This window comes from Oncorhynchus clarkii, chromosome 18 (genome assembly GCF_045791955.1).
Source record: "Oncorhynchus clarkii lewisi isolate Uvic-CL-2024 chromosome 18, UVic_Ocla_1.0, whole genome shotgun sequence".
Classification (NCBI taxonomy): Eukaryota; Metazoa; Chordata; class Actinopteri; order Salmoniformes; family Salmonidae; genus Oncorhynchus; species Oncorhynchus clarkii.
This window is the reverse complement of record NC_092164.1, coordinates 50,377,711-50,402,315: the sequence shown is the minus strand read 5'-3', so window position 1 is coordinate 50,402,315 and position 24,605 is coordinate 50,377,711. Positions and strand designations below refer to the sequence as shown.

The following is a 24,605-nucleotide window of genomic DNA, read 5'->3' as shown; positions in this document are numbered from 1 at the left end:
TCTCCCTGGTGCATTCATTTAAGATCTTGAACATAACCCTAGAATATTCTTTAAACTTTCAATAAGGCAAGTCTACCCCTAAGAATATGTGAACAGCGTTGGTCACTTAGAAAAGTACCACAAACCCAATTTTAGCTTGTTGACGTTTCTCAATCTTTTACCATCACCTAGTGGATGAAAAGAGAATAGCAGCGGCCTTTCTCATACCATATACCACGGTGCCAGTTACCATTTTAAACAGATACTCTCGCAACTGATTTAGTAAAGGACACTGTACATAAACGACCATAATTTCATGCCAACTAAAGTAGTGATTTGTTAATCATTCGTGTTATTCAAGTGAGCCCTTCCTTACAGTAAATAATTAAAGCAGTCTTCATCAGCCCAGACAGTTGTGATTCTGTGACCTGTAATTGTTTGAAGGTCTGGAAGTCTGCAATGCAGATTATACAATCATAATGTGTGTGATTCACAATCTCTTTTCATGGTATTTCTATATTCTAGGTTATATTACGTTTCACCCTTCTGAAACTGGACAGATGCTGCTTTAGCATTGACACACCACAATGAACGGATAACAGCAGGGGATGGCCACGGTAAATTAGAGATCAAATTCTGGGTGGCGATTCAACACACAGATTAGTGTGTAGTGTAGAATTTAGCAGATGTATTTAGCAAATGTAATTCCATATTATAGTAAAGACAATACGGCCACCTACTGCTTCTAACGGTTCGTCGTCGCAGTGTCTTAGTTCATTGGTTGCATGTTTCGTCACGTTTAGTTTGGACTGATACCCATCTGAGCATTCTACTCAATGCACCGTCAACGAGCGCTGATGAAGACTATCAAAAGTGCATTAGTGGCTTGGAAATACAATGCCATTCACAGGAGGCAAATACTGTAATTATAAGGAAAACCTGTTGTTACCATTTTGATATCGCCAGATTGACTTTAGATGCAGTATAACGTTAGCTAACATCGAGGGGACACCGGATTTTTGCCAGTTAACGGTAGCATTGCTAGCTAGCTATGTTTGACTTACTGTGCTAGCTAATGACATTGCCATGCCGTAAGTAAGTTGTACGACATGATAATGCTGGCAAAGTTGTTCCCACTAAACATTTGACTACTTTATAAATGTAATCTTATTTCGAGCCACTCTAGTATAATTTAAGACTAAACAGTAGTTGGCACCCATTCAGAATGACTCTGGTAACCACCAGACTTGTCACTGTTCTCAGTGCTACCACACGGCAAGCGGTACCTGAGCGACACGTCTAGTCCCAACAGGCTCTCCAACAGCTTCTATCCCCAAGCCATAAGACTGCTGAACAATCAATCAAATGACCATCCGGACTATTGCATTTACACTTCTACTGTCTGTTCCCGCACATTGACTCGATACCGGTATCCCCTGTATATAACCTTTTAATTTTAGTTTATTTAAATGTAGTTAATATTTTATTAAAACTGCATTGTTGGTTAAGGTCTTGTAATTAAGCGTTTCACGTTAAGGTTTCCACCTGTTGTATGCGGCATATGTGACAAATAAAATGTGATTTGACTATTGCGCTGTGGGGTAGAGTGGCTTGGAGGATGTTCAGAACAATGGCATGAAGACCCGGGTGGAGGTGCAACGTTGTGAATTCAGAAGTGTGTAGAATGTTAGATGTGAGTGTCATCAGCTTTTAGATAGTCCTGTGATTGACAGGTGGGAAGTAGTAAATATAAGAGGACGAAGGAGAACAATTCAGCCAGAGGATTTATTTTAGATCATGCCTTCTTCGCTGCCTCTTTCTGCAGCTTTTTCACCTCGTGCTTGATGATCTTGTTCCTCTGTGGACATAAACAGCAAATCCATGGATCATTAGTGACAAGTTTCTTAAAATTCAATTCATTTCCACCATGATGTACATTTAATTTGCAAACCAAAATACTCTACATAAGTAATAATCTGATGTAATAAATGTTCTCCACTCACCATCCTTTTGGCCTTCATCACCTTGAAGCGGTCAAAGTCGGACATCTGGGCCCTCTGTAGAGACATAACAGTTATACAACTGGGACAGAGATTAGTAGCACTATAGCAAAACGTTCTGCAACGGAAATCAAGACATTTATGTATTCGACAAATTCAAGAAGGTCCCTCCCTGTTTTGTCCCATTTGGTGTTTAGTGGATATCACCCTTAAAAGGAAAATTCCACCCAAACTCTTGGTATTTGTTTAATTAGTCCAAATGTGGATAAAGTCCCCAAATGTTTGGCATGTCAGCACTGAAGATAAGATGTACAACTTTAAAAATACAGAAAGTGTCACGGTATTTTCAAAGTTCTACATGTCGAAACCTTGAATGCTGACACACAAAACATTTAGTGACTATCAACAGTGCACTAATTAAACAAATACCAAAAGATAGTTTGAATGGTATTTAACTTTAAGTTGGAGGAACAATCCAGTAGCATAGCATGCCAAAACACCTTCTCATGAGTTAGGCCACAATCAGTGATCAAGTAGTATTGGATGCTCCACCACACACCCAAAAGGGTCAACAAATGTATAGAAATATTGTAAATCAATTAAAGATGTGCAGGACCTACTCTAGGAACAAAACCCCAAAGACAACCCAAGCAAGACCGAAGGGACACATAGGCATTGACAGTATATACAACAAGGATGTCGTTCCCAAATGTATGGGCAGTGAGTCATCTAAAGCCCATTGAAGTTTCCGTGTCCCATTTGACAAAATATGTTTAACCTCGGCCATTGAGAAACCAACTGCTACCCATAAGCAGACCCCAACCCAGAGCCATTCTGTCAGAAATACGTGGACCCCAGGAGGAGTTGCTGTTTCGACTAACAGCTAATGGCCAATCGAAATGTACAAAATATCAGTACCTTTTGTCTGGCTTCGATCTTTTTGGCCCAGTTGCTTTCTGCCCACTTCTCGGTGACTTGGGCCTTCTCCCAGGCGCGTCTCACAAACTTCTGACGAGCGCTGCAACACAGGAAGGGTTATTGTCCAGGGGACCCAAGTATGCACAGGCAAGCCCCAACTTTACAGTAGTAGCATAGTATATTCTGTGTGGTTACTGTAAGTCTGACTCAAGAATAGTCAATAAGAAAAAGTTCACTTGAAAACACAAAGCAGCTGCCACAGTCAATTCATTGAGGTGTCTGTGTGCATGTTGTACCAGCCCAGCAGTAATACAACTGACTGCACCAATCAAGGCCTTGATGAGGACCTGGGTTTATTTATTTGTGCAAACCACAGCTGAATATTTTGCAAACAGGTTTCTATTGGACAGGGGTAGGTCTCGCCCCCTTTCATTCAGTTTGCTTCTGTTTAGTTCCTAGTGAATACACACATGGTGTCCTCTCAATCACCTGTGTGGTACTTTGATGACGTAGTCAGTGAGCTGCATGCACTTGAAAGGCATCGACTGCCTCTTCACCCCTGTGCAGGGACCATCCACCAGCGCCTGAGACAAACACACCCATCAGTTCAAATAAACAAAACATGCCGATACCAAGTTGAACCATTCTTAAATTAACAGATGTGGTAATTGATTAAAGGACTACGAAGAAGGGTTGGTGGATAGACATACAAATGCTAGTAGACTACAAGATACAGGTACCAATTTAGAGCTGGGCTCTAAACTGGTACCTGAACATGTGAAGAGTAGAGTAGCAGGGTTGGCATAAAAGCCTGCACAACCAGTTGGTCTCCTAAACCAAAGTTGGGGACCTCTAGCATAAAGTCAGGATGACATCAATGCAATGCTTACTCTGTTTTGGTCGATGACATCGACGATGGCCACCAGGCTGCCTGCGTGGGGTCCGAAAGAGATGTAGGCGACGCGGCCAATCTCGACGTAGCGCTTGAACACCTGCAGGAAAAGAATGTGGGTTGTTTACTGGCGCTCTAACTAGCAAGCTAAGACAATCGTGAACAAAACCCTTCAGTGGGCGTGTGGTCACTAGTTTCTTATACCCAATGAATTTAGTTGGGTTGTCCTAACTGACTACATGTTTTACAAATGTGATTTGGCTTTAACATGGCTGTTATAGACAGCTTGTGGGAAACCACAAAACCGTGAACGCTAGACTAGCTAACCGTTAATTAGCATGCTAACTAACGTTAAGGTTAGTTAGCTGTCCTAGTGAATACTAGCTTGTAGCCCACAACCTAGCGTACATACAAAAATGGACCGACAAACCAAACTTTAAAAAAAAAGGCCGGAGGATAAGATATAGCACTCTAATGCGCTCGCCATTGCAATGCAATTGTCATGGTTGGGCTAACTAACGTTAGCCTGATTACCGGCCTGTACACCACGTTGTAGCAGACTGAACACCCGACATTTCAATAATGTCCAAAATCCATTGACAGTATTTTAATCATCAGTAATATAGCGATACGTTATCTATTTACATATTAACTGAGGTAGCTTAACAATAAGGACAATTGTATTTAATAACATTTTCTAAATCCACAAGCTTCATGGCCAACTCACCATTATGGCAGTCCTCTTAAGAAAGGACGTCAAAGCTTCCGGTCGACGAAGTAACGCGTTCCGTTCTGTAAATACGCATGCGCACCTGAGGGATGTATTTTTCAAGGTTGGATATTACAATCCGGAATGCTCACCACGCCACCTAGTGCAGAGGAATGTGTTGGATTTAAATATAAACCGTTTATATTACATTATATTGATTATATATATATATATATATATATATACACATTATTACATTATATTGATTCCTTTGATTAAACATGTTTGGTACTTTAAAAAAAAGTGTACACCTGATGTAAATGATTAGATAGTTCTACATGTAACATTTATATGAAATCCACAACATTTTTGTTGACTATTCAGTAGTACTAGGCTTGTGCAAATTATTGCTAATTAGAGACTTTCCACGTATTTTTCCATCGTGGCAATGACAAGGTATTTAGTAGGCATGCTATATGGAGTATATTAGGAGGCTATAATATCTAGTCTACTGCATACTCTTTTAAAAGGGGGCTCATCCAGAATTTGAATCTGGAATCTCTCGCCCACAGACCATGCATGGGCAATTATTTCCCATGGAGGGCCACATTAGGATATATTTTTGCCATCGCGGGCCAGAATCATATTACAGGATTATACATCATGTGTATGACTGTGTTGACAGATATTGTAAATCTACTGTAAATCACATCCAGATATGCTACTTATTTTACTTTTTTAACATGCACAGAAATAAACCACATCCATGTTCTCCTTTTGGTAGGTATTTTCATTTTTAAACATGCAATGAACTGCACATAGGGAAAAGCACACTGTGCATTCAGCACCACAGACAGAACTCTTGTTAACGGGTATGCACAAAAACACAAGAAAGAGAGACAACTCAAAATTAAATTTAAACATCTCAATCAGTGTGAGGAGAGACGTCTCTGATGGGCATTGCTAAGAGCAGTGAAGTCAGGTATAGTTTCTGACGTCGCTATTCGCAGGATTTCTAAAAGGTGAGAGTCAGTAAGAGATGATCTGTGCATTGACTTGTTATATTTCATCACTGAAAATGTCTGTTCACATACATAGGTTGACCCAAACAGTACAAACACCTTCTGAGCATGACTCCTAATCTTTGGAAAGTTTTGTTCATCGAGAGATGCATAGAACCTCATCAGTGACATTGTTTTGAATAGTTAAAAATTTTTTTATTTCACCTTTATTTAACCAGGTAGGCCAGTTGAGAACAAGTTCTCATTCACAACTGCGACCTGGCCAAGATAAAGCAAAGCACTGCAACACAAACAACAACAGAGTTACACATGGAGTAAACAAACGTACAGTCAATAACACAATAGAAAAGTCTATATACAGTGTGTGCAAATGTTAAGATTAGGGAGGTAAGGCATTAAATAGGCCGTAGTGGCGAAGTAATTACAATTTAGCAAGTAAACACTAGAGTGATAGATGTGACTTTACCTAGCAAAGACTTACAGATGACCTGGAGCCAGTGGGTTTGGCGACGAATATGAAGCGAGGGCCAGCCAACGAGAACATACAGGTCGCAGTGGTGGGTACTATATGGGGCTTTGGTGACAAAGCGGATGGCACTGTGATAGACTGCATCCAATTTGCTGAATAGTGTTGGAGGCTATTTTGTAAATGACATTGCCGAAGTCAAGGATCGGTACGACAGTCAGTTTTACGAGGGTATGTTTGGTAGCACGAGTGAAGGATGCTTTGTTGCGAATTAGGAAGCTGATTCTTGATTTAATTTTGGATTGGAGATGCTTAATGTGAGTCTTAAAGGTGAGTTTACAGTCTAACCAGACACCTAGGTATTTGTAGTTGTCCACATATTCACAAGTCCACAAGTCAGAACTGTCCAGAATAGTGATGCTAGACGGGCGGGCAGGTGCGGGCAGCGATCTGTTGAAGAGCATGCATTTGGTTTTTCTTGCATTTAGGAGCAGGTGGAGGCCATAGAAGGAGAGGTGTCGTCTGCGTAGTGGTGGATCAGAGAATCACCAGCAGCAAGAGCGACATCATTGATGTATACAGAGAAAAGAGTCGGTCCGAGAATTGAACCCTGTGACACCCCCATAGAGACTGCCAGAGGTCCAGACAACAGGCCCTCCGATTTGACACACTGAACTCTGTCTGAGAAGTAGTTGGTGAACCAGGCGAGGCAGTCATTTGAGAAACCAAGGCTGTTGAGTCTGCTGATAAGAATGTGGTGATTGACAGAGTTGAAAGCCTTGGCCAGGTTGATGAATACGACTGCACAGTATTGTCTTTTATCGATGGCGGTTATGATATTGTTTAGGACCTTGAGCGTGGCTGAGGTGCACCCATGACCAGCTCGTCCAGTCACTGCATCAGACTGAAGATCGATAAGCTTGGATGTGCGCTGTGTTAAGAAGCAGTGCGGCTTGGTTGGGTTGTGTATCGGAGGACGCATGACTTTCAACCTTCGTCTCTCCCGAGCCCGTACGGGAGTTGTAGCGATGAGACAAGATAGTAGCTACTAAAAATTTTTGGGATACCACGAAATTGTGGAGAAAAAGGGGTAAAATTCAACAAAAAAAAAGAAAAAAAAAGAAAGAGACCAGAGTTCCTAACTTGGAATTCTGACTTGGATGACGGTTCAAAATTATTTTTCCCAGTCGGATCTTGTTTTTCTCCGAGTTCCTAGTAGTCAGAGATTTCAGAGTTCCCAGTTGTTTTGAGGGCGGCACAATACTTAACCAATCAGGCGGTTGTTCGACAAAACTAAGCTTTGAACGTCATTGATCACGTGCTTCTAATAAAGTGATACAGACATCGGCACACTGATTCGAAGTACACTGCTTAGCGAATTTGACTCATGCCTCAGAGTTCTAATAAACTAATAAATGCTGTCCAGCTAGCTTATTTCAAATGTTTTGTTGGCTAGAGTTATGCTAACCTGTTTGCAATCCCTTTACCTTTGCTAGCTAGCTTGCTAGCTAGTTAGCTAAAGTAATTGCCTACTGATGAAATTGTTGTTGTGCTATTAACATATTTAGCCTGTTCCACCATTTTCAAAATCCATTCTGGCATTTTAATGTAGCGCAGGACAAGGGAATATGGACACAATGTGGGCATGGTAGAAACATTTACATGTAGGTGTAGACCAGGGATGAGTAACTGGCTCCAATTTTGTAGGCCCGCTGGCCAATAAAAAAAATAAAAAAACATTATTAAAAAAAATTGTAAGCCGAAACCCGTCGGATTTTTAAAACTTTGTTTCTATTGAACATACCATACTAATAAAGGCATTTTAATCAATTATGTGAATTGTCTGCATCTGGTTCTTCCCTGATACGTGATAAACTAAGTAGAATTGCATAAAATTAGTTATAAAATTGCAAAATCATCTCCCCGCACCATGACAAAACGTGTAGAATTGCAGGGAATTAACTTTAAAACATATTTTTTTTGTCTTCACTGTCACAGGGGGTGCCACAAATGTTTTGCTCTCAAGGTTGGGAGGGTAGGGATGTGTTTTTTACATTTTTGTTTGACTATCCCTGGTGCATGACGTGTTCAGAATCTCATGATCAGAACAGCATTATCCCAATACAGAAACTACACGGACTATCATGTCTAGACAAGGCCATAGTTTCATTTACTATTTGTTCATACTCATACTGTGTCACTGTAGGCATAATTTTAACCCTTTGCAGGGCACATCTTAGGGTCAGACATATCACAGCTTGATAATATGCTTTTTGAGATTGAGTCTAGAATATTCACTTTTACTGCACCGGAAAGAGGACAAACAGTTTCCCAAATGTCTATGAATTTAATGATCTCAGTCAACATGGAATTGACCCAATCCAAATCCACTCACCTTGTTTAGAACTACCTCTAGTTTTAGTTGATCTGGTCATGCAATTCTTAACATGGTGAGCTTGCCCTTATCAATTCCATTGGTATTAGGTTAGCAGTGGCTATTGGATGTCTCTCTTGGCACCATAGGGTACTTTCATGGTAAGTGAAAAAAATAGTGAAGAAATCTTTTTTTTTCTTCAAATAGCCAGTTCATCATCAATCGTTGATTATTTTAATCAGCTGTATAATGCTACGGCAAAAAACAAAACATGCACCCAGGGGTGGCCCCAGGACCGAGTCTAGGAAAGCCTGGTCTAGGGGTAGGATTCTCACTTAGGGAGTGAGATGTCCCAGGTTCAGATCCCAGATGAGCCCCAGTTTTAAGGCCAACCTGCATTGATTTATTTTTATGAACGTAACCTTTATTGAACTAGGCAAGTCAGTTAAGAACTAATTCTTATTTACAATGACGGCCTACTAGGGAACATTGGGTTAACTGCCTTGTTCAGGGGCAAAACAACAGATTTTTACCTGTCAGCTCGGGGATTAGATCCAGCCAGCTTTCGTTTACTGGCACAATAAAGTGAGGAGGAAAAGCCTAGTCCATGGGCCCACCTGTTCAGTGGGTCTTTTCAGTAGTAGGCTAGTAGCCTGTTGTAATATTGATTGTGGTATAAAGCATTTTGGATTTGTTTATTTAGTTTATTTATCCTTTATTGGTGCAGTTGATCCGGCTGATATGATCCCACTGCCATTTCTTTTAAATATATTTCAGAGTGATTTCTCCCAGGAGAGAGAGCAATCAAAATCTGGTTGAATCGATGTTCTTTCCTCATCATTTCAACCAAAACGTTCAATGTGATGATGTTGAATCAACTTGGAAAACTGATTGGATTTGCAAAAAGTAGTCAATGTAAGGAAATCTCCCATTTTTTTCACCCACCTTTCAACCCAAATACAATGAAAGGGTGATATTTTTATTTTATTTCAAATTGAATTCACGTTAGTCGAAAACTCAACCAAATGTAAATCAAAAATAGAGGTTGAACTAACGTCTGTGGACAGTGGGATATGTTTTAACTATGAACAATACCGAACATATTCATTAAAACCCAGTAACCTGATTTACAAGATAAATAAACAACAACTGCATTCTTCCACTGCTGTCTAAGTTTTCATTCCTGCTCTGTCTGTACTTTTATCCAATGTAAAAAACACCATTTCAAATTTTGCAACATAAGACTGAAAAGAAGTGCTGGGTCACATGTACAGTTATGAAAGAAAGAAACTTGGAATTCAGGCAAACTTTGGGTGTGTAGGAGGAGGGAGCTTGATTTGGACTCTTCCAGGAAATCTTAAAAGTGGTTTTGATTGAAAAGAAACTTCAGGGTAAAGGAGGAGGAGCTGCGGTGTTCAACCAACAGGACACTGGCAGCCACAGACTGACATGTCTGGATGTGTTTCATTATCCACACTGCATTGAAAATGCCTTTAGGCCCAGGATTCTGCCAATCTGGAACTGAAAGTGGTAAAACACCCACATAGGCCTACCCCTTACTGCAGAATGCAAACACAATACATTTCCTCATTATAAGTGGTATGCTAATATAGACACACTTCAGGTAGAAAAAGAATCCACATCCATCACTCTAGCATTTACCAGAGTTTTACCTCAGTCAGTTGGAGAAGAAAATGAGTTTGTCTGAGTTTGAGATTAAGCTTGCCAGGGAGGTTAAGAAATACCCCAATCTTTACAGTTCAAGAGATACAATAATTAATTATAATGATTGGATTATAGTAGCTCATATTCTCAATAAAGGTAAAAGAGAAATGGACTTCAGCTTTTGCAGGACAACGTGGAAAAAGTTGAGGAAAAACTATGTCAGAGCGCATAATACAAAGATCAAGAGCGGCAATTCAAGTGTTGGACTAAAAGATCCGGAGATATTACAGGAGTTGAACTGGCTCTCCCCCTTCATAAAACACAACATTCCAGGAGGAGAGGTGAGCTGTGTGTTTGAATGAAGTACCACAATTAGAATCACACTGAACATTTAGAGGACTTTCTTGTGACTTAATAAAATATTCTTCCTACTTATACTAGGGAGTTTTCTCCTGCTTAAAACAGCATGCTAATTTCACTGACTATTTATTAATGTGGTTTACTTAATCCTGTGATGTTCAGTGTGTGTGTGTGTGCGTGTGTCCCATTAATGCAGGGTCTGGTAGCAAGAGGGCGAGGAGAGACTGGAGGCAGTTGTGATGCGTCGTTGGACAGATACCACCATTTCGCCACCTTGTCCACCCCTGCAGCAGACAGCACCTTTACCCCTCCTGTAACCACACACATCAGACCCTTCAGACAGATGTCTACCCTAACACAGTCTGGGGACGGCCTCTCTTCATCTAAACCAAGCTCCAGTTCTACCAGTGGACCAGTCCAACCAAGGAAGAGGACACAGGACAGAGTAGATCAAGCCCCCAGAAAGAACCCTAAGAATGCTGATAATACCAGAGAGCATGGGGTCAGTAGTATGGGAGGTAGTGATGAAGGTGCCGCCTTACTTGTGAGTTAATTGTATTTTTGAGTTATCTCCTGCTTAAAAAATATGCTGATGTCAGAGTACAGACCTAATGTGGTTGACTTAATCCTGTAATGGTCAGCGTACAGTTTTTGTGTGTGTGATCATTAATGCAAACACTTGTTTTTTTTATTATGTCACCAAGGTTCTGTTAGCCGTCGCGAGAGGACAAGGAGAGACTGGAGGAAGTGGTGAGGGGTCGATGGACAGATTCCCCTGTCGTTTCACCCCCTTGTCCACCCCTGAAGCAGACAGCACCTTCACCCCTCCTGTAACCACATCCATCAGACACCCCAGACTAGGGTTGCAAAGCTACCGGTAAATTACTAAAATTATCGGAATCTTCAGTAATTTTGGTAAATGCCGTAGATTCTTTTGTTAATCTATGTAATTTTGGTAATTTATACTTTAATAACTTGTAAAACCTTTCATCGTTTATATATTATTCATTTATTATATCTATAAATCGGTTTCCATTCAAGTGACGACAGATTTTCATATGAATATTCTAAAATCCGCAGAAAGAACACATGCTCATTTTCCCACCAGTGGCGTTTCCACCAAACTGACTTGTTGTGATAAAAATCAATGACAGCACATATGACAAAAAAAGAAGATATTTTTCGCTTACATTTTCACTTACCAAATTAAAATGTAAAATTCAATGTGTTTCCATTGCATTTTCAACTCTACCATCGCTTTATAGTTTTGCCTCAAAAATGGTTGCGTTAAATAACAAATGTGCCTACTGTGGTCTTGACATTTGCACTTTATCAATAACTAGTAGATACAGTGTGGGTAGTTTACATGGGATTATTATAGATTTTATTGGTCATACAGCTGTAAATGCATCGTCACCAGAATAAGACCCTTTATATTTATTGGAAAGGAGCATCAAGCTCATGCACTGTGCACTTTCAACAACCTGTGAAGTTCATCATCATGTATTTATCTGTAGCCTAATAAAATCCATGCTTTCCCAAATCGTAGTGGGAGGACCACACGACAAACTGTCATCGAGTGACTCCGAGTTTACTTTGATATGATGCTTATTATGTCAATATTTGTGCATAAAAGTGTTTCCAACCGCCATTTCTCGCATCATATATTTTACTGACAGAAAAAAATCAATTTCCATCAAGCCTGGCCTGACATTACTTATCCGACATGTAGGCCTACTACTCGAAAAAAAGAGGTTGGATTGAAACTCGGTTACTGACAAAGAGAAATAACTACAAGTAAAAAAAAAGAAATATAAAGTTAATTTCATGCTGAAACCCATATTAAACACCATCGATATTCACTAAATTGATGGTTTATATTTAGGATGTTTTACAGCTTTGTCATTCTGTTTTTTTATTTTAAAATCATCTTATTCAATTATTTAATACATTTTACATGTGATGATGCCACACAGAGGGACAGAGATAATTACAGACGCCTGTGATAATCTAAAGCACCCAAAAGGGCCACTAGATATCTTGTGATAAATTACATAAAATTCTGTTAGTTTACTGTTAAACTCTAGAACTTTCCAGTAATATATCCTCCATTTGCAACCCTACTTCAGACCCACATCTACTCTGAAACAGTCTGGGGACGGACCCACTACGTCTAAACCAAGCTCCAGCTCTACCAGTGGACCAGCCCAACCAAGGAAGAGGACACAGCACAGAGTAGATCACGCCCACAGCAAGAACCTTAAGAATGCTGATAAAACCAGAGAGCATGGGGTCAGTAGGTTAGGGTTAGGTAGTGATGATGGTGACGCCTTACTTGTGACTTAATTGTATATTCTTCCTACCTGTACTAGAGAGTTTCTTCCTGATTAAAATAGCATGTTGATGTCACAGAGAATAGGCCTAATGTGGTTTACTTAATCCTGTAATGGTCTGTGTGTGTGTGTCAAATCACATTTATTTGTCACATATACATGGTTAGCAGATGCTAATGCGAGTGTAGCGAAATGCTTGTGCTTCTAGTTCCGACCATGCAGTAATATCTAACAAGTAATCTAACCTAACAATTTCACAACAACTACCTTATACACACAAGTGTAAAGGAATGAATACGAATATGTACATACAAATACATGAATGAGTGATGCCCGAACGGCATAGGCAAGATGCAGTAGATGGTATAGTGTACAGTATATACATATGAGATGAGTAATGTAGGGTATGAAAACATTATTTAAAGTGGCATTGTTTAAAGTGGCTAGTGATACATTTAATTACATCAAGATGGCAAGATGCAGTAGATGGTATAGCGTGTGTGTGTGTGTGTGTACCCATTAATGCAAACACTTGGTTTCTATTATGTCACCAAGAGTCTGGTAGCGAGAGGACAAGCAGAGACTGGAGGCAGTGGTGAGGCGTCGATAGACAGAGACCTCTGTCGTTTCAACCCATTGTTCACCCCTGCAGCAGGCAGCACCGTTACCCCTTCTGTAACCACACACATCAGACCCTTCAGACCCACATCTACTCTGAAACAGTCTGGGGGCGGCCCCACTACGCCTAAACCAAGCTCCAGCTCTACCAGTGGACCAGCCCAACCAAGGAAGAGGACACAGCACAGAGTAGAACAAGCCACCAGCAAGAACCATAAGAATGCTGATAATACCAGAGAGCATGGGGTCAGTAGTAATGGAGGTAGTGATGATGGTGACGCTTTACTTAGCTATATTATAATTTCAACGCTAAGTGAAATGCCGCCTGAACTGAAGTCCCAAGCTAAATCAGATATGCTGAAACTGCTTTCTGCAATGCAGGAAAAGTTGTCACAGCATCAGAGTAGTACCAATGTTAATCACTGATTATGTTTTTCAACAGTGAACTTCCATCATTTATACATTAGAATTCACATCAGTATACATTTTAAATAGTAGGAAAATATGTTCTGAATGCTACTTGTGCAGATATTGCATTAACTAGATACTAAAGGACAAAGGCTACATTGACACAGGCAGCCTAATTCTTATCTTTTGCCAATACATGGGCAAAGTATCAGAATTAGGCTGCTTGTGTAAACGTAGCCTAAGAATCCTAGTTTACAGATTGAATACTTTTTTCATATTCATTTCAGTTAAATTTGAATTTAATTTGGCAATCATATCCCCAAACATATGTTCGTATATGACCGAACAGTGTTATAACCGAGGTCTACAGCGCACCACAAGATTGTGTTTGCCCTGTGAGCTAAAGCTTAGGCATTAGTTCAGGGAGCCTCATTGGCTAGTAGTTACACTACATGTTCAATTGTAGAAGATGTTGCACCGTCTACATCTATAAATAATAAAGCTTGCCAACATTCTTTCCTGTCATGCCTGCTAATATGAAAAGCTACAGTTTTCCAAAATAAAATGTCAAAACATTGTCTATTTGTGTCAAATATTTGTTTTGTTAACAGACTGATGGTAGTCTTCTTTTCTGGTACATGGGTTATGTGGGGTTGTTTTGTGGCGTGATTGTGTTTTACTAATCCGTATATGATACAAGTCTTGTGACGTGACACTTCTTCCAACCTCTCCGAAGACTGACATGATGAGAACAGATATAGACAATAGCTCTGGGCTGTATGCATCAAGCATCTCAGAGTAGGAATGCCTATTTAGGATCAGTTTTGTCTTTCAGATCACAAAGAATATGTGGATAAGGGGGACCTGATAATATACAAATAAATATTTGTGGGAGTGGAAGACCTGATCCTAGATCAGCACTCGTCCTCAGGGATGCTTTATACTGTACATTCAGTATGGCTCCAGATGCCAAGGCACATCACATGACTTATTGTAAAACCTGACAGATTCTCTGAAGGAAGTTCTTCACCAACCCTGTGTTTCAGTCTGTAAATATTGTTATTTGACTGGGATGGTTGCAAGGGTGCATGTAAACCCAACCCACTAATAAATCTGTACAATAGCCATGTTATTTTTGTCGACCTGCTCGTTACAAATGTTGATCTGAGTCTGTCTCTCCCAGTAGTCAGGTCCCTGACTTGGCAATCCCCTCCTGTTTCGGAGTCACTCTGCGGATGTTACTGTCACAGAATACATTTGATATATTTTGTATGGAGTAGCATAAGTTCCATGACTGAAATTGAAATGAATTGTTTGGTGACTAGGGTTTCAAGATAGTAAACTGGAATACGATTAATAAATTCCCCTTTACAGTAGTTTATCAGTTGTCAAAATGTCTCCTGGCAGCACCCACATTAACTTTAGCACGTTTTATTATGTAATAATGGTTGTTTATTATGTCCCAATCAGTAAACTTGTCAAAACATTCAAATCACCACAACATGCAGAGGTTAACATGTGAGAGGGAGTAATTATTTCCAATTCAACATATAAAATGTCTGATTCTAAGGCAGGGGTAGACACCAGGACCCCGGGACAATATGTATCAAGCTGCTCACATTATTAGTGCTGATCTAGTATCCGGTCCTCCCCTGTCCATGTACTCTCATTCATTATGATCTAAAACTGATCAGTATTATAAATATGATAATTTTGGGGCGGAAGGTAGCTTAGTGGTTAGAGCGTTGGGTGCTGGATCGAATTCCTGAACTGACAAGGTAAAAATCTGTAGTTCGCCCCTGAACAAGGCAGTTAACACACTGTTCCCCGGTAAGCCGTCACTGTAAATAAGAATTTGTTCTTAACTGACTTGCCTAGTTAAATAAAGGTTAAATATAGAAATAAAATAATAATTCATCCTAAATCTACTTGCCACAGATTCTTTACATGAATGTAATGCCACAAAATATATAACAATGTCTGGGTGGTGGTTACAAAAGGTACAATTTCAGTCAATGTCTTTTTTAAACTTCTTCATATTGTGGTTGGCAGGATAACATTTATTACTAATTTAAAAACAAACTTCCTTAATTTTGTTAATACAATAAGTAGGTATGTGTGAGGCAACATCGATTCCAATAAGGCATGACAGAAAATACAGCATCCTGTTGGAACAAGGCATGATATAGATACAGCATCCTGTTGGAACAAGGCATGATATAGATACAGCATCCTGTTGGAACAAGGCATGATATAGATACAGCATCCTGTTGGAACAAGGCATGATATAGATACAGCATCCTGTTGGAACAAGGCATGATATAGATACAGCATCCTGTTGGAACAAGGCATGATATAGATACAGCATCCTGTTGGAACAAGGCATGTATAGAAACAGCATCCTGTTGGAACAAGGCATGATATAGATACAGCATCCTGTTGGAACAAGGCATGATATACAGTAGATTCAGCATCCTGTTGGAACAAGGCATGATATACAGTAGGGCTTGTATAGATACAGCATCCTGTTGGAACAAGGCATGATATAGATACAACATCCTGTTGGAACAAGGCATGATAAACAGTAGATTCAGCATCCTGTTGGAACAAGGCATGATATAGATACAGCATCCTGTTGGAACAAGGCATGATATAGATACAGCATCCTGTTGGAACAAGGCATGATGAGTCAACAGAGGTTATAAAAGGTAAGTTCTGAGGGTCAGGTCTTGACATGTTCCTGAGGAAACATAATAGCATAATAGAGTTGAGTCAAATAAACAGTCTTGTGACTTCGGGGAAATAGAGATTATATACCTTGTCTGCAATATTTGCTATTGTGAGAAGGTATGGCACAGAGGAGGAGGAGAGATATCTCCCACTGTTCTGTTCTAGCCACAACATGCTCTTCCTCACACCGTCTCTCTCTCAGGCACTCTCAGGCACACCCACACACAGTCCTCACTGCTGCACATCTTAGCCTGAGTCCCAGTCTGTTTGTTCCATCATGCCAACTCCTTTTCACTCATGGTGATGCCAAATCTTTGGTAGATTGTAATACAAAAACACACACACGCATGCATGTGCACACACACACACAGTACGTTATATCTAAAGGATCATGTGGTGGTAACCCTTTAGTCATCCAGCGGCCATAAAACACCTCTGATTGGTAGTATTACAGACACACCAGCACACAAACACCCATTGCTTCTACCTCTCTGGTGAGCATACATACACACACACACACACACACACACACATTCTGCAGTCTGTTTATGTTGTCTAATCTCTGCAGAACTTCCAGCTGATAGACTAACACCTGGCTATCTTCATCACTGTGATGCTGGCCAGGAAACTGGTGTGGAGCATAGTGTTAGAGCTATACACCTTCTACCTCTCTGTCTTACTCGGACCCTGGAAAACAACACATTTCACAGCAACTATGTGGTGTGTGACAATATAACAGATATATTTTTGACCTCCTTCCTCAACCTGTTCTTCCCGCTGGTGGTACCACTGTCCACTCTCATTTGTCTGTGTTATTATAGGTATTCTGTGGTACAGTTATACATCTCTCTATCAATGACTGGGTAACTAACACATGATAAAACTAATGTAATGAATTTCAAAACTCACTAAAAACAAGAGGCAATAGTGAGAAGTATACTGTTATATACATACACCATACTTTTACTTTTGAATGTGATGGAATTTATGACGGTAATCTATGATTGCAACCAGTTAACAGATATCAATGGTTATCATTGTAACCAGCTCACAGTATGCAAAAGCCACTGAAATGCAAGGAAGGTAATCTATGTCATTCATTGATGACACGTGGGCCTGCAATTTCTGTTGATGTTATTTGGAGTAATGCATGTTAATCCAATTGTTGGCAAATCATCCAGTTCAAGTAGGGGACACATCAGAAGATTGTGTATATCTCCTTTCAAATAACAAACAGCTGTTTTTCCAATACTGTGCAATGCTACAACATACTGGACTGGATCTGGGATAGTTACACGTTGTTTCTCATAAGTTGTGGGCATATCATGGCAGTGGCTCGTTCTTAAAGTGACGGACATTTAAACAGTATTGGGGAAAACAAGGGGGTGCAAATAAAATTATTTGTAGTCTTGACTGAATAACATCAAATCCCACTTTAAATACTGTATGTGCAAATAGTTCACCAAAAGTATCAATTTAACGTGACCTCATGGTGAGAGCAAGAGTGACATATCTCCACTTATAAATGTGGCTTTGTATTCGCACACATCCTGTGGCCAGTTAACATGCATGAGGAAATGTCTGCCTGTCCTCTGATCATGCAGGTAACATCAGTGGACCATTCCTCTATATGTTTGTCAAGGGGGAAGGATAATAACAATGAAAGAAACTACAGAAATGTACAGAAATACAGATGGGAAAAAAAGCAGATGTACTCTCTAAGTTCTCACCATGATTCCTTGTGCTCTCTAAGTAATCATCTCACACACAGTGACACTGTCAGTGATTATTCCTTGGCCAGTCACTGTATTATGGCTCATCCCATGCACACACTGACAGTTTTGCACACGCTCAAAGCAACACCAATCCCAGGGAGCCATTTCCAATAATACGAAATCACTGACAAGGATGAGTAATACTGGCAACATAATGTAATGCATACTGAACTGGACTGGACAGGATTGCTGTAGGATTTCTGAGCCAGTACCTCAGGGGCTGCCAGAGACAACAAACTCATGATTTCATCACTCCATTCTGTGTCATCATCACATTTCTGCTTTGACATCATAACAAACTAGATCACTAATGGAGTGTGTTTGCTCTCAAAATAAACTGAATCATAGACAATGGACATACACTCCTGAAAACTATAGCAACAATCAAGTTGAATGCTGCGTATTGTTTTTATACTAAAGGGAATTAAATGTAGCGAATACATAGGTTGTGTCATTGTGTCCTAGCCGTACAATGCCTCCCACATACACCATCATGTTCATCTGAAGGGCCCAGACATGGATCTCACACTGCCAGGAGGTGGACAGGGGTACCACCAGCGGGAAGAACAAGTTGAGGAAGGAGATGGTCTAGATGGCCTTTACCATCAGCCAGAACACAATTACTCCCTCTGGGGACAAGAGATGAAGGAGAGGGGAGATACTGTAGAAGAGAGAAAGGAGAGTGGAGAGAGAGGAATGTAAATTGTCAAAATAATGAGAGAATAATACTGCCAGTTAAACATGATGTAAAAGATTGAAGACTAGGTTTACTTAAACCAGGAGTGAACAATCTTAACACTCTTGACTAGTCCATAATGTTATAACTATCAATAATGTAATAGCTTTTTTGTCATTTCTAATGTAATAATTGGCCCATAGCAATAGATAGAGAGAGATAGAGTAATATAGACAGATACTGTATAAGGTGTAGTACCTCTGACACTACGGTCCACACCAGAGCCTTGCATAAATATGTAAAGAATGTGTGTGTGTGTGTGTGTCTCTCTCTCTCTCTCTCTGTGTTTGGGGAGGGGATGTTAAACCTGCTTATTATAGTACAGTACTGTACCTTGTCCATGTGTCTCTACATATACAGTGGGGAGAACAAGTATTTGATACACTGCCGATTTTCCTACTTACAAAGCATGTAGAGGTCTGTAATTTTTTATCACAGGTACACCTCAACTGTGAGAGACGGAATCTAAAACAAAAATCCAGAAAATCACATTGTATGATTTTTAAGTAATTAATTTGCATTTTATTGCATGACATAAGTAATTGATCATCTACCAACCAATAAGAATTCCGGCTCTCACAGACCTGAACTCGTTACCTGTATAAAAGACACCTGTCCACACACTCAATCAGACTCCAACCTCTCCACAATGGCCAAGACCAGAGAGCTGTGTAAGGACATCAGGGATAAAATTGTAGACCTGCACAAGGCTGGGATGGGCTACAGGACAATAGGCAAGCAGCTTGGTGAGAAGGCAACAACTGTTGGCGCAATTATTAGAAAATGGAAGAAGTTCAAGATGACGATCAATCACACTCAGTCTGGGGTTCCATGCAAGATCTCACCTTGTGGGGCATCAATGATCATGAGGAAGGTGAGGGATCAGCCCAGAACTACACGGCAGGGCCTGGTCAATGACCTGAAGAGAGCTGGGGCCACAGTGTCAAAGAAAACCATTAGTAACACACTACGCCATCATGGATTAAAATCCTGCAGCGCACGCAAGGTCCCTCTGCTCAAGCCAGCGCATGTCCTGGCCCGTCTGAAGTTTGCCAATGACCATCTGGATGATCCAAAGGAGGAATGGGAGCAGGTCATGTGGTCTGATGAGACAAAAATAGAGCTTTTTGGTTTAAACTCCACTCGCCATGTTTGGAGGAAGAAGAAGGATGAGTACAACCCCAAGAACACCATCCCAACTGTGAAGCATGGAGGTGGAAACATCATTATTTGGGAATGCTTTTCTGCAAAGGGGACAGAACGACTGCACTGTATTGAGGGGAGGATGGATGGGGCCAAGTATCGCGAGATCTTGGCCAACAACCTCCTTCCCTCAGTAAGAGCATTGAAGATGGGTCGTGGCTGGGTCTTCCAGCATGACAACGAAACCGAAACACACAGCCAGGGCAACTAAGGAGTGGCTCCGTAAGAAGCATCTCAAGGTCCTGGAGTGGCCTAGCCAGTCTCCAGACCTGAACCCAATAGAAAATCTTTGGAGGGAGCTGAACGTCCATATTGCCCAGCGACAGCCCCAAAACCTGAAGGATCTGGAGAAGGTCTGTATGAAGGAGTGGGCCAAAATCCCTGCTGCAGTGTGTGCAAACCTGGTCAAGAACTACAGGAAACGTATGATCCCTGTAATTGCAAACAAAGGTTTCTGTACCAAATATTAAGTTCTGCTTTTCTGATGTATCAAATACTTATGTCATGCAATAAAATGCAAATGAATTACTTAAAAATCATACAATGTGATTTTCTGGATTTTTGTCTCTCACAGTTGAAGTGTACCTATGATAAAAATTACAGACCTCTACATGCTTTGTAAGTAGGAAAACCTGCAACATCGGCAGTGTATCAAATACTTGTTCTCCCCACTGTATATCTGTGTGTTGTCCCTCCTCATCCATTCCTCACCGGTTCCTGTGTCCGTTGCTGAGGCTGTCTTCTACCAGTGTCTGTATCGAGGAAAGAGCAGAGCGGCTCATCTGCTATCTACTCGGCACTCTACTGTCCCCGGAAATAGCCTGGCACGGTCACTTACTCAACACCCACAACAACTCCACTGCAGGCTCGTCCTGCCTCTGGCTCTCTGCCTAGACAATCACACAAAGACCACCACCTCACAGGCTGGCCCAACGCCACAAGGCCCTTTGGGAAATAAGAAAAGATAATATGTCTGCCAAACACAGGCTTCTCTGGCATTATCACTTAAATGAACCCAACCCAGCCTCAATAAGGAACACGTTCAAATCAATACAAAATCAACAGGGTTGAGTTCAGGTGGATGAGAATGTACACATTGAGTATTTGTGTGTGTGTGAGTGAATGAATGGACAATGGAGGAGAATCCTAGGCTGGATGCCTGGTTGGATATAATTTAAAGTTTGCGGTAACAGTACACACACACAGCCTTTTCATTGAGTGGATACAACACAAAAGAGTTAGTGAGAGCCACACAGTAAGGCCATGTAGCTAGCTAGTAGACCTATACCTTGATTACTGAAGAAGCAGGGAAGGGATAGAAAGGTGCCACCACTGCCACATTCAACTTAGTAGAGCAAATGAATGGGACTGTACAGTAGTAAGCTAGACTGTTCTTTCATTCTTCCACGTTGCTGTAGATGAGTGATGATGACTTTAAGAACATCAAATGTATCCATAATTCCATCAGGACATGGCGACCCTTTGCTTGAGTGAGTGAAGCGAGGAGGTAAGGAAGTCGGAAGGGCGATGACTCAAAAGCGTAAGAATGACGCTGTTAAGATCAGAGATTCGCTTCCTGAGCATACACCTTTGTTCGAGGTGTACATACCTTCGTCTCCTGATTACAAACCAAGTAATCATACTTATAGGTCTTCATGCTCTCTTGAGAACCTTGATGATCTCGAAATGGAGCAAGTCTGCAGTGGTAAGTGTTCTGAAGTTCAGACGGTCCAGGATATAGTGTGCCTTCCTGCTGCGACAGGTGTTATAGAGTCCTCTGACGTTTGCCCTGATTCCTACCAGCGATGATTTTGGACCGGTAAGAGTGAGATTTTTGGAAAGAGTGGATTCCTGTTTTTTTGCCAACCCAAACGTTGTGTCAAGCTGGGTAAAGGACGAACTGGGAGTGGTTACATCTGTGAAAGTTTCGAGAAGTGGAAAGGTTCACATTTTTTGTATTTGCCTGCCAGAGGAAGCAGTCGCTTCAAGTCCTGTGGCTCGGGGCTCAACCTGTGGTGTGTTTTGCTCTCCGGAGTAGATACCGCTAAAAGGGGTGATCAGTGGGGTAGATTTGAGTGTAGAGGTGGATCAAGTGAAAAACAATATTCCTAGTGTTCTGATGCCCGCCGTTTGGTGAGACGTATACCCAGTGGAAATGGCAAAACTGAGAATACCCTGTCTGTCTTGTTGAGCATTGACACAGAGTTTCTACCTGAGAAGGTCAGGCTAGGTCATATTTGCTATTCTGTGAGGGCCTATGTTCCGAACCCGCTTCAGTGCTTTAGGTGCCATGGATTCGGACATGTTGCAGCAGTGTGTAGAAGGCAGATCCCATGATGTGAGGAATGTGCAAGAGGGCATAGTCAGAGGGAGTGTACAGTTGGGATAGAGAAAGCACTGTGTGTCAACTGTGAGAGAGAGACAGGTTGATATTACCAGAGTTTGAGTAGGGCAGTGAAGAGAGTAGAGGATAGCCCAAGGATGAATGTGTTGACTGGGAGGCCCCCAGAAAGTAGGCCTGAAGAGAGAGAGCCAGAGAGGATGCGTTTTAGTAAGGTTGGATTTCTTGAGTTTATTGCCATGGTGATCACCTACACTGCACTTTGTCTCTGAACACCTTTGTGTAAACAGAAGACAGACGCCACAAACTTGTTGTTACTGAAAACTCCTATAGGTTTAAAACAGCGCACAGTAAAAGTGTATTTTGCATTTGTGAAATTAGTCCAGGCTCTGGCTGGACCACTCAAGGACATTCAGAGACTTGTCCCGAAGAAACTCCTGCGTTGTCTTGGCTGTGTGCTTAGGGTCGTTGTCCTATTGGAAGGTGAACCTTCGCACCAGTCTGAGGTCCTGAGCGCTCTGGAGCAGGTGTTCATCAAGGATCGCTATTTAGTGTGCTCCGTTCATCTTTCCCTGGATCCCGACTAGTCTTCCAGTCCCTGCCGCTGAAAAACATCCCAACAGCATGATACTGCCACCATAGGGCTGGTGCCAGATTTCCTCCAGACATGACGCTTGTCAGTCAGGCCAATGAGTTCAATCTTAGTTTCATCAGACCAGAGAATCTTGTTTCTCATGGCCTGAATATCCTTTAGGTGCCTTTGGGCAAACTCCAAACGGGCTGTCATGTACCTTTTACTGAGGAGTGACTTCCATCTGGCCACTCTACCATAAAGGCCTGATTGGAGGAGTGCTGTAGAGATGGTTCTCCTTCTGGAAGTTTCTACTATCTCCACAGAGGAACTCTGGAGCTCTGTCAGAGTGACCATCGGGATATTCGTCACTTCTCTAAAGAAGGCACTTCTCCCCCAATTGCTCAGTTTGGCCGGATGGCCAGCTCTACGAAGAGTCTTGGTGGATCCAAACTTCTTCAATTTAAGAATGATGGAGGCCACTGTGTTCTTGAGGACCTTCAATGCTGCTGACATTTTTTGGTACCCTTCCCCAGATCTGTGCCTCGACACAATCCTGTCTCGGAGCTCAATGGGCAATTACTTTCACCGCATGGCTTGGTTTTTGCTCTGACATGCACTGTTAACCTTATATAGACAGGTGTGTGCCTTTCTAAATCATGTCAAATCAAGTAGTAGCAATATCTCATGATCAACGGAAACAGGATGCACCTGAGCTTAATATCCCTCTCTCTCTCAAAGTAAAGATACAGAGTAATAGTAGAAATACCTTAATAGAAAATGACTTAAGTAAAAGTCCCCTAGTAAAATACTGCTAGAGTAAAGGTATTTGTGTTACGGCTTTCTTCCTGCGAAGGAGAGGCGGACCAAAACGCAGCGTGGTTGAAGTGCATGGTTCTTTAATAAGAGACACTTAACATGAACAAACTACAAAACAATAAACGTGAAAACCGAAACAGTCCTAACTGGTGCATAAAACACAAAGACAGGAAGCAATCACCCACAAAATACCCAAAGAATATGGCTGCCTAAATATGGCTCCCAATTAGAGACAACGATAAACACCTGCCTCTAATTGAGAACCAATCCAGGCAACCATAGACTTACCTAGACTCCTAAAAGAACACAACCCCATAAATCTACAAAAACCCCTAGACAAAACAAAACACATAAATCATCCATGTCACACCCTGGCCTAACCAAAATAATAAAGAAAACAAACATAACTAAGGCCAGGGCGTGACAATTTGGTTTTAAATATACTTAAGTATTCAAAAGTAAATGTAATTGCTAAAATACTTAAGTTTTGCAAGTAAAAGTATACATAATTTCAAATTCTCTATATTAAACAAACTAGATTGCATCATTTTTTATTTATTTTTATTTAAGGATAACCAGGGGCACACTCCAACATAATTGACAAAATAAGCAGTTTTTAGTGAGTCCGCCAGATCAAAGGCAATAGGGATGACCATGTGTGGAGTAAAAAGTACATTATTTTCTTT

General features: G+C 41.0%; 1 protein-coding gene across 1 annotated transcript; it reads right to left on the bottom strand.

Annotated features, from left to right (window-relative positions):
- Window positions 1–1,745: 1,745 nt before the first annotated feature.
- Window positions 1,746–21,845, bottom strand: LOC139372356 (large ribosomal subunit protein eL14-like). The gene is made up of 6 exons (XM_071112073.1): window positions 21,798–21,845; window positions 3,788–3,889; window positions 3,387–3,481; window positions 2,898–2,997; window positions 1,983–2,036; window positions 1,746–1,837 (listed from the first exon to the last, which is right to left on the bottom strand). The coding sequence occupies exons 1-6, from the start codon at window positions 21,843–21,845 to the stop codon at window positions 1,775–1,777; spliced, it is 462 nt and encodes a 153-aa protein (XP_070968174.1). The 3' UTR covers window positions 1,746–1,774.
- Window positions 21,846–24,605: the final 2,760 nt, after the last annotated feature.

What these genes read in the sequence shown, in the direction of transcription:
- LOC139372356 (XM_071112073.1), bottom strand. Translation starts at nt 21,845, where the DNA reads ATGAAGACCTATAAGTATGATTACTTGGTTTGTAATCAGGAGACGAAG. An exon ending in TTTGTAATCAGGAGACGAAG is followed by an intron (nt 3,890 to 21,797) that starts GTATGTACACCT and finishes CTTTTCCTGCAG; the next exon opens with GTGTTCAAGCGCTACGTCGA. An exon ending in ATGTCATCGACCAAAACAGA is followed by an intron (nt 3,482 to 3,787) that starts GTAAGCATTGCA and finishes TGTTTGTCTCAG; the next exon opens with GCGCTGGTGGATGGTCCCTG.